Raw genomic sequence first — 10896 nt, 5'->3', positions numbered from 1 at the left:
TTAAAGCAAGCCGACACCATAAAAATATATTACATGCAATAACATCATTAAAATAAGCTACATTTTACATATAGATATATATGTAACCAGATAATTATCCTGTGATTTCACATTCATCGAACCAATCATTATTTTGTTTTTGTAGTTTCAGAATCTACTTGTGGAATTCGATAACAGAATATGAATAGGCAAGGCAAATAATTTCACATCGAAGGAAACCTGAACAATATGCTAAATTCTCCAACTGCGAAAATGATCTCTCCTTACCACCCGAACATTGTGTTAGCATCAACATATCCATAGCAAACACAGTGTTAGAGAAAAGGTCATTGCCCTTTGGTTCTGTTGGTGTTATCATATCTACAATGATCACTTTCCCTTTTTCCGGTAGACTCTTCCAACAATTTTTTAGAAGCTTTATGCAATGTTCGTCCGTCCAATCATGTAGTATCAACTTTCAAGAAATTAACCAAATTATTTTAGAAATAATGGACTTTAACAAAAATTGAAGATATAATGTTAAACTTCATATTCATATAAATATGTACTTACTTTCATAAGGACTGCGTCTCCTTTTGGGACTTCTATAAACATGTCTCCAGAGACATGCTCCACTCCTGAAATTAGTAAAATTCAACAAAAAAATTTAAGAGGTAATACCAAAACTAGCATTTCATTAGTATAACTTATCGAAAAACATTAAGAGGTTGACTGTTTACAGATTTTGAATTAGTTTTGGGAAATTTTCAAAAATACCACTTTGAAAGTACCATTTTGTTTTTGAAAAAACCATTTTTCAGACAATCAAGTTTTTTGGGAAACAGATTCCCTAAAATCTAGTGAAATTAATTTTTAAAATAACTGTATTTTGCTATATTTATCCAGTAATACATGAAAAGAAATAAAGTCAGTAACTACTTTAAACAAATCAGCTATAGTAAACGCGTTTGTTTAATAATATGATAATAAAAATAATTTCTACTAAAAACATTTTTAAAAATTGTAAATAAAATAAAATTAGTTATTCAAATTTATTTTTATATAAAGTTTATATGCTTTATTGATAATTTATTTTTTCTTAAAAACCAAAATCTAAATTCTTTAGGTTTTCCCCTAGGACCAAAAAATAGCTGTTAACTTTGTATACAATAGTTGAATAAAATATAACATATTCACATATAAAAAAATGTCTACACAAAGGATTATTATTATTTATTTTAAAATAGATTTATGGAATAAATATATGTATTATTAAATTTATGTATCTATGTAGGAATTACGATAGTTTTACTTTGTATTTATATTGTTTAAAAGATAAATTTTCAAAATATTAGATGTGTTTTGATGACAGTATTTTTATTATTTTAAAATAAACATTTATTAATATTCTTATTTTATTAACTTAAATAGGAAAAACCAAAAATTAAAACCAAAATCTAAAACAACCAATCATGTTTTTCAAAAAACAAAAAAACTATTGCAAAACCAAAAACCAAAAATCAAAAACTAAAATCTAAAAACTAAAAACTAAAAGCCAAAAACTACAAACTCAAATCCAAAAACTAGTAAAACATTCATCACTGTCTATACCTGGATAAAACGGAGCATTAGTTAAAACCTCAGGTAAGTCGAAATTAACACCCTTAATATGAGGGTACTTGGAAGTGAGTAGACCTAATGTAGTGCCACATCCTCCTCCAACATCCACCAAAGTGTTAACATCTTCAAATCCTCTGTAAACTTCTAGAACTTTTTTCATAACCATGGTGGAAGGTTCTGACATGGCACGATCAAACACTTTAGCAAATTGTCCATCTGAATTAATGTATTCAAAAAGTGGCATGCCATGGGCAGATCTGAATGCATCTCTTCCTTCTAGTATCACATCTTTAAGATTTGTCCTGCCAGAAGAAAAAAAATCTTCATCTGTTCATTTATGATTGCTTTATATTGAGCATTCGTTATAATGGGGTTTAGATAGTTGATTATTGACTGGTCTAATATAGTCGACGACGTAACTCGATTTTACACAATAATGAAGTACTTACCAAGTTTTTTTTTTTTTTTACTTACCAAGTCTTGAAAAACACTTCGCTCTGGAACAACATAACCAGAGATGCAAAAGAACCAGAACCGTCACTGTCTTTCAAGAAATACTTGCAAACATCTTCAGCTGCATATACCCTCTCCATCTTTCCGGTTCGACCGTTTTCTTTACTTTCAATCATACGGCACTTCAAAATCGAGTGGCTGGCGAGTAAACGTAGCATCCGGTCCAGCAACACTGGCGCCTCCGGGTTGGTGGGTTTGGTTGGGAGACTACGAGATATCTCAAACGGTGAGAGCCATGCGCCGTTGCCTGCTTCAGCGACTGTGTCAATGACGCCAAGTTCCAAGGCTGCTTTGAGAACCATTGGAAAAGCCATGGTGTTGACGATACTCTCCGCTTGCAGGCTCACCATTTTCTCGTCTACTTCTTGCTCTTTGGTTAAAACTGGTTTTGTAGTTAAGTGCCCTTGAAGACGATTTGACATTGTTTTTGTTAGTTACAAGATTAAAGCCAAGGTTAAAAAAAAAAAAAAAAAGACCGAAGAAGATATATAGATTGAAAGTAGTTTCTTTGAGAGTGCGGTTTTAGCGTTCGTACTTATTGCCATTTTATAGGGAAAAAATCAGAAAAAAATGTTTCGTATTTTGATTTGATGACCAAATGAGTCCACCCGACTACGATTGTGGCCAATATTTACTTATTGTTGTGGGATACTCGTGATAAGATCTACATACTCATTTGTGAAAGTAAATGACTCAACCCGACTGTATGGCCAATATTTTATTTATTTTGTGGGATCCACGAGATGATTTTTCTACGTACGTAATTCATTGGTTCACAGTCCTTGATTTTGAAAAAAAAACACTTTTAAAACTTAATATTTTGATAAAATATTAAATATTTATTAAACAGTATTTTCAAATTGATGCATATTTTAGTTTTTCACATATATTAATAAAATATGTTAACTTTGAAGATTAAATGTATTTTTTTGTTATTTTCTATTTCTCATAATATTACACCAGTAAAAATTTAGTAAATGCAGTTAATTTAAAAAGAATTACAACTAATTATTATTTATTGATAGAAATGTACTGAAATATAAAAATATATCCTTTTAGAACATTTTTTAAAAAAATGCATATTCATGAAATGGAAGGAATATATCATTTTGACTAATTTTTTTCAATAGATTTGACAGGAAAATATTATAAGAGTTATTTAATATTATATCATTTATTTATAGTTTTTTTTAAACTGCATTTATTTATAATTTTGCTTTAATACAAAACTGAATATGTTTGTTAAAATATGTTACCGTATCTACTTATACTTTATTGAAACTATTATAAGTTCATAAACACTCTTTTTCAAAGTTCATAAACACTCTTATGTAGATTTAAAATTTAAAATTAGTTATCGAATAAGTATTTAATTAAAATAAAATTATAATCAAAATTGGATCAGTTAGCGATATAGCGATTATGAGTTTGTAATATTAAAAACCTAAGCATGATTTTTTGGGGTTTGTTAATTTAATATAAAACTGGATGATAAATTTCATACAAAACTGACACTATATTATATTTATTAAAAAAAATAGTAAAACACAATCGATTCATATCAATCGAATATTGAAATATAGAAGAAAAGAAATAGAAAAGAAAGATGGCAGAGGAATAAAAAAGATGAAGAATAATATTATCACGAAAAATAAATAAATGTTATGACTTATTACCAAACAATTTTTATTTTTGACACTGATTTTATTATTCATGAGACAATAATACAACATCCTCCCGAAAAACGCAGACACCTCAAGAGAGGATTAGGAGGACGAGCAAAATTCGAAAGAAAGAAAAAGCCTATTAAAAGAGTGAGCCAAAACAACAAGGCCAAAAGAGGAAAGGGACACCAGTAGACATCCTTACAGCAAAGTCTGAGGCTAGCAGCGGAGCAAGACGGTATGACGCATACGAGCCAAAGGAATACAGAGTACCAGCTCCTAAGATGACAGACTAGATGCCCAATGGATGGTCCTCAGTTGCTTCTTATCGTGCTAACTGGTTGAGCAATCTAGGACCTCCTGTAGCTAAGCATGGGCGGATCTAGAAAACAATTTAATGTGGGGCACAATACATAAATCGGTTTTTATCAAAACTAAATTAAATTATTTTTTAATTTAATTTAATAAATTAAATTATTTTTTAAAAATATAAAAAATTCAAAATTTTAAATATTCATTTTCAATAGTATTATAAAATTATACATGCACATAGTAATTTCATTATAAAAATTTATTGTTTTTAATTTTTTTCTAACTACTGAAAAATAAACCTAATAAAATTATTGTCAAAGTTAAATATTAATAAATTATGAGTTTTTGTTTTGAAAAAAGTAATATTAAAAAAGTGATTGAAATACTGTAAGTTAGATATCAATGTTCTTTAAAAAATTAATAAAAACCTTAACATTTGGATTTATAGATTATTATTTAGGGTTTAATATTTAAGAGATAAATTTAGATTTATATTTTTTATAAATAATTTTAAGAGAGTTAGTTTAGTCATTTTCATCACAAATTTAAAATATTTTTTAAAATAATCATTTTTAAATATGAAGTTGATAGTGATATTAAATTTGTGATAAAATTAGAATTTTTTCTATTAAAAACAGAAAATAAAACAGTTATAAAAAATGGTTATGGTAGTGAAATCAAAAGAAAATATTTGTAGGAACAATAACTAAAAGTTTGTAGAAAAATTGAAAGTACAAAAATGACACTAGTGGAGTTCGAACATAGCTGCGTGGAGAACATACTTCGCTCATGACAAAATTAGCTACATAGCTCTTTTGCTATGTCAGTTACATAAGAATTACTATCAAGGAGTATGGGGCACGTGCCACAGGTAGTCCCTACGTGGGTCCGCCTCTGTAGCTAAGTACCATTGGTATCGATTATCTCAAGTTACACTTGAAGCAATGGCGTGAGTTATTCTGTTTCTGTCTTTATCCACATAATCCAAGGTCCATTAACGGAAGAAATTTATGAGCTGAGCAATGATCCAAGTCATATGGCGGCATAAAGGATAATCATTTGGCCTGAGGAAGGCCTCCCTTCCCTCAGCAGAGACTCAAACAAACATTATTTTCTCATAAAAAGAAGGAAGGTATAACCACCAAAAAACTAATTACATCTGCATTAATTAACTATATATAATATTTGAATATACGTAAATTTTCATACAGTAACGAATTCAACCAACAGTTGATTTCCAAACTCTAACCAGAGGCTCATAAAAGGAATGAATGATTTTTAATTAGCAAAACAAACAATTTTTTTTGATAAACGACTCATTGATGAAATTACAAATGGAGTAGATATTACAAGTTTCTTTGTAGGAAAAATAACAAAATATATAGGTGGAAGTCGCATCTCTTCTTATATGTTCTTGTATTTGTGCTAAGAAGAGAATCTTTGGTTTGACCGACGGAAAGCATGGGAGAAAGAAAGATGCACAAATAGACGAAAAGAAAGAAGAAAATGAGTCAATTTCCATATCAACTTTTAATATTCTAAACCACGTTTAGGGAGAGTAAAGAATCTCGGTGCCACTCAATTATATGACGTGGCAGTAAACAGAGAAGCAGGGTATTCTCTCTCTCGCTTCTCTCTAAGAAAAAGAGGCTCCTCTGCAAATTTCCTTGCTCCGGTGACTGCCGCGTCCTCCGTGCGGTCGTCGGAGCCCCCCTGCTCTCGTGACTCTCCGCTTCTCCTTGTGTGTCTCTGTGGTCTCAGCGTAGGGTTAGTTAGACAAGGTCCTCCTCCGGTTCAGATCCAGTGCTCCCGGCGTAGATCTAGAGGGTTTTGGTGTTGTGGACGCGCTTGAGGACGGTGCTGTTATATCGTACCGCTCTCCTCCTCTTGTTTGGAGTCTCTGTCCGGTTAAGGTTTTCTCAGATCTTGTCTAACTCTCTCAAGATTGGCGGTGCGTGGGTCGTCGGTGGTCCTCTCCAGATGTTCTCTCATCTCTCAGGGTGTGCGTGACTGATGGTGGGTATGGCGTCTTGTAGAGGTTCCGGCTTCGAGCTTTGTGCTCTGGCCATCAAACTCTGGCTTTGTTCTCCACTGGTGGTCTCTGGTGGGTTGCGTGGAGCTCCGTAGGTTGGGCTTCGTGCTCTCCTCTCGGCGGTTCTGGTGGCAGCGTACTGCGGTTTGCTTCGGCTTCCGCTTCAAAGCTCTGAGTTACCGGCGGTGTGGTGCTCAACACCCCTCTCTGTTCTCCTTTGCATTGTGAAGGTTCTCTGGCTCTCTTGAGGTTGTAGTAGGTAGTTTTGATTTGTTTAGGTTGGCAGTTGGGTCTCGGGTTGCAAACTCACCAGATTGCGCCACTCCGGAGGTTGTGTACCTAGCCGGTCCGAGTGTTCTATATGAATGCTTGGTTAAATGGGTGTATACGGTCCCGGATGACGGACTTGACGGCGGCAATCTTCGAGAATGTCTCCCGAATGACGGCATCGCTGGTTTGTGTCACTACCTCGTGCCGTCGGTGGTGGTGAGCGTCGGATTGGTAAGTTTATCCGTGCTCGTGATTCTTTGGACTAGCTTTGCTTGGGGGGTCATTAGGAAGCTGTAGGCACCATGCAATCAAGGTTTGAGGGCGCCTTTCTCTCGGGCTCGCGGCAACCGTCGACTTTTCCTTCTTTGCTCTGGTTCTCTGGTCTGAGCTTGCCTCGTTGTCCTCCAGTACATTGGCTGCTCCTGCTCTCCTCTCTTGAGTTTTAGGTCTTGTATTTAGCTTCTGTTTAGTTCACTACTGTATCTCTGCTACTAGTTTTCTCTGTAATCTCTATCAAAAACTGAAAACTTGGTAATATTAATTTATTTTACCAAAAAAAATATATGACGTGGGGTGTGTTAAATTGATCATTTATATATTAAAACAGAAGTAATAACTTTGATTCATGTGTGATATTTTTAAAAATGGACCCTAACTAAAAAAAACTATCATTCATTTACGGTATGAAAAATATAAAATTATTGTATTTAAAAGTTATATACACATTTGAATATATAAATAACCTTAAAATATATACTAATTATATAAAACAAATACCCGCACGGTTGTGAGGATCCAGATCTAGTTTACTTTTAACTTAAAACCAATTAGATTTTTTTTTTATTTTTTTTATTTCTATTTCAAATATTTAATATTTGGATTGGAAATATTATGTTAAAATGTAACTTTATAGTTCTATTCTATTTGTAGATGTTTCATTTTCGATTTTAAATTTTAAATTTGTAACAGAAACTGGGTTTTAACATCTATGCAGATCCAAAATTTTGAATATAAACTGATCTAAAAGACCTGAACAAAAATTTCATGGATATATATATATGGTTTCAAAAAAAAATCTACCTTAAAGAACTGGATCCAAAAGAACGGATAAGAATAGATCCAAACCTGATAATAACCAATCCAGATAGAACTGATCCGATAAGAACCAAGTCAAATCCGATCTAAAGACCGGAATGTCTAAGACTATGATTTCATTTGTTTTATTTTCTATCTATACTATTAAAACAGAAGCAGTCTTAAAAAATCTACTTATACAAGTTGTTTGGCCTATCTATTATTGTTTGTTATTATTTTGGTCCTACAATTAATTCAAACAAAACATTACCGATTATTTTTATTCTTAGCATATCATTAAGTCTCATTAATAGCGGAGAAACTGTAACCAAATGGTTAGTCCGTGTGACATTTTTCTTCTGCTAACATTTAGTGTGTGACATTAGTTACCAAATACATTTATAATAGCGCACAACAAATGTTACAATATAGGGCCCTACAATATATTTCCATTTTACAATCTGAGAGTGTAGGAGAATCTTAAAACAATTCACTAAAACAATGAGATTTCACACATATATATATACAAAAATATAACTAAAACTATCAAAATCTCTTCTTCTTTTTTACAAAATCTCATTTTAGTTTCAAAATTCACAAATGTAACTTTAGTATAATCACAATAAAACCTACAAATTAAAATGCATAACTTAAATACAATGTATCTATTCTATTAAATTAGGAAAGTGACCTATTAATATAGGTTTAATGCAACTATTTTAATACAGTTATTAAAAATTCTTATTAATCATTTAAAAAACATATTTCACATAAAATATGATTTAAAAATATAAATATGATTAGAAACACAAATATCAAAATAAAACTTCTAAAAATGCAAATAAAAAATTATACCCGCCCTTTAAAGGGCGGGTTAGAATCTAGTAATTTTATTAATGATTGAGTTGTGATATAAATTTCTAATTTTTGTTCTTTTTGTGAATTTTGAAATAGTTTGTAAATTTAGATGTCAAATTAGAGTTTAAAATTTCCTAATTTCAATTACTACTAATTTATTTTCTGTTGTCTTACAAAATTTCAGACAAATATTATGGGCTTCGGGTAAACTTTGACAGTTTCCGGATAAAAACCGACCAAACCCAAATTGAATTGAACCCACATTTTTTTGCGTATTTATAAGTATAAACATTTGTAATGGAAAATCAATAAGAACTGATCTGGAATCAAACTAAAAATTAACAAATATCTGCATTAGGCTTGGACACTCGGGTTCAATTGGGTAGGACCCGATCGGGTCCTATTTTTGGATAAAGAATTTTGTACTCAATAGGTACATAGTAGATTTTGGTTTGGATTTTGGGTCGGGTACCACAGGTTTCGAGTCAGTTCTGAGTACCCATTTATTATGTGAATCATATATATATATTTACAAAACAAAATTGTTATAAATGTATATCGAAGAGGTCCAGTGATTACACACTCACTCATTTGTCTTTCAACCTGGGTTCGAATCCTCGAATTGTCATGAATTTACAATTTTATAAAAAATTAATATTGAAATGCTGCATATATATACAAGTTAAAAAATAAGTAAGGGTTGAAATGGTTTTGTGGTATCGTTGTTGCGTCTTTGCCTATCCAATCCGGTTCTGAGCAGAGGTTAGGGCATTTTTAAATATTATGGGGTTTAAGGTATCCATTTTTATTTAATTGGATATTCTATCGGGTTTCGGGTAAAATCAAAACCGAACCGATATCCAAATTAGAAGTAGGACCTGTTAGGTAATATTTTCAAAACCGAAACCGAACCAAATTAATCTATTTTGGGTGGTAATCGTTTCCGGATTTTATGTCCTTGGCTAATATACACGAATCAAAATCTCTAAGATCCAAATGACTCGAACCTGATGAAAACCGAGTCCAAACCGAATAAAAGATCTGAACATCCTTACCTAATTGAAGCCTAAATTTAAATGTTTAAATATTAGGAGTCTGGACATGTAAAAAATATTTTTAATATAAATTGTGAATATTTCTTCATAAACATGTTTGGTTTCTCATACATGCTATAATGTTATAATTAACTTTACAATATATTCTTTAATAAAATTGTCGTTATAAATTTTATTTGGTGTAAGTTTTATTGTATTGTGTTGTTATATATATATTTTGGCGTCTACGGAAAACATATCATACTGACTTTGGAAACCAAATCGGTAACTCCGCATCTATGTGAACGACAAAAGACGATTAATTCCTGACACTTTGTGCTAGATTATCCGCCTTCAAATTTTGCACTCGTGGTACATGAATGATCTCTGAGCTCAGAAAACTGTCTTGCAGGATCTTGATATCTTCCAAATAACTTGCAAAAGTAGGTCATTCTTCTGGTTCCGAAACCATCTTCCCCAATTGAGAATAATCCGTTGCAAACATAACCCGAAACTGACGTAAATTCCTCATACACTCCATTGCAAAAGTAAAGCTTCCACCTCTGAGTGAAGAGGGGAGAGACTTTCCCAAACATCTAATGCCCCATCAAAGCATCAAAGCTTTGTAGAGTGCTATACCAACCTTGTCCTGAGAAAAACTCCTTCTCTTTCCAACCATCTTTAAAACACCACCGTCCTGAGATTGACAGTAAATTTAAACCCTCTATCTGTTGGACTTCATTCTGCGTGGCAACACTGTGCTTCAGTCCAAAGTATTGACTCTGTTTCCGCAATTTTGAGTGTTTACATGGGTTCAATGTCTAGATTACTAAAAACCATGTTATTCATTCCTTTCCAAATGTACCATAAAATCCATGCAAATTGATGATCGTTCATTTTGGTTGAACTCTCCAAAAAGATGATCCATATTTGTGAAGAGGGATCCAGTGGGAAAAATATCTGGGTTTGATGGTATTTGTGAAAGTGCCCAAATCTAACGCGCTAGAGGACATTAAAAAAAAACATGGTTTATCGATTCCTCTGAAGCTCCACATCTGTCAGAACATAGATCTCCTTGTAGCCCTCTTACTTGCAGATTTTTCTTAACTGCTATACACCTTGACACCAATTGCAACAGAAAATGTTTAATCTTCGGTGGGCACTGTACTTTCCAGCAGAACGCTTTCAGTAAATCAACTGTGGGTCCATACACTACTGTTGATTTTTCCCTATCCGGGTAAACTCTCTCTACTTGATAACCTAATTTGACTGTGTATTTCTCATTTTGTATGAAATGCCATCTATCCCTATCCAGTATATGAGTCTTGCTCAATGGTATGCTTTATATTATTTTCACATCCTTGGGAATCACTAAAGTCCGAATTTCCTGTAAATTCCAAGTCCGCGAAGCTGAATCAATGAGAGAGTCAACTGTAAGATCTGAGTAACTATTATTTTGTGTTGTTATAAACTATTTTTAACATAGAATAACATATATTAATATAAATATATATATACACACATCTATAATTTATTTATT

At 32.2% G+C, this 10896-nt stretch overlaps 1 protein-coding gene across 1 annotated transcript; it reads right to left on the bottom strand.

Annotated features, from left to right (window-relative positions):
• On the bottom strand, positions 1-2625 carry LOC108851454 (indole glucosinolate O-methyltransferase 4). The gene is made up of 4 exons (XM_018624887.2): positions 2074-2625; positions 1591-1901; positions 553-617; positions 1-454 (listed from the first exon to the last, which is right to left on the bottom strand). The coding sequence occupies exons 1-4, from the start codon at positions 2532-2534 to the stop codon at positions 155-157; spliced, it is 1137 nt and encodes a 378-aa protein (XP_018480389.2). The 5' UTR covers positions 2535-2625; the 3' UTR covers positions 1-154.
• Positions 2626-10896: the final 8271 nt, after the last annotated feature.

This window comes from Raphanus sativus, chromosome 4 (genome assembly GCF_000801105.2).
Source record: "Raphanus sativus cultivar WK10039 chromosome 4, ASM80110v3, whole genome shotgun sequence".
Classification (NCBI taxonomy): domain Eukaryota; kingdom Viridiplantae; phylum Streptophyta; class Magnoliopsida; order Brassicales; family Brassicaceae; genus Raphanus; species Raphanus sativus.
Note: the sequence above shows the minus strand (reverse complement) of the source record. Positions and strands in the feature narration are given on the sequence as shown.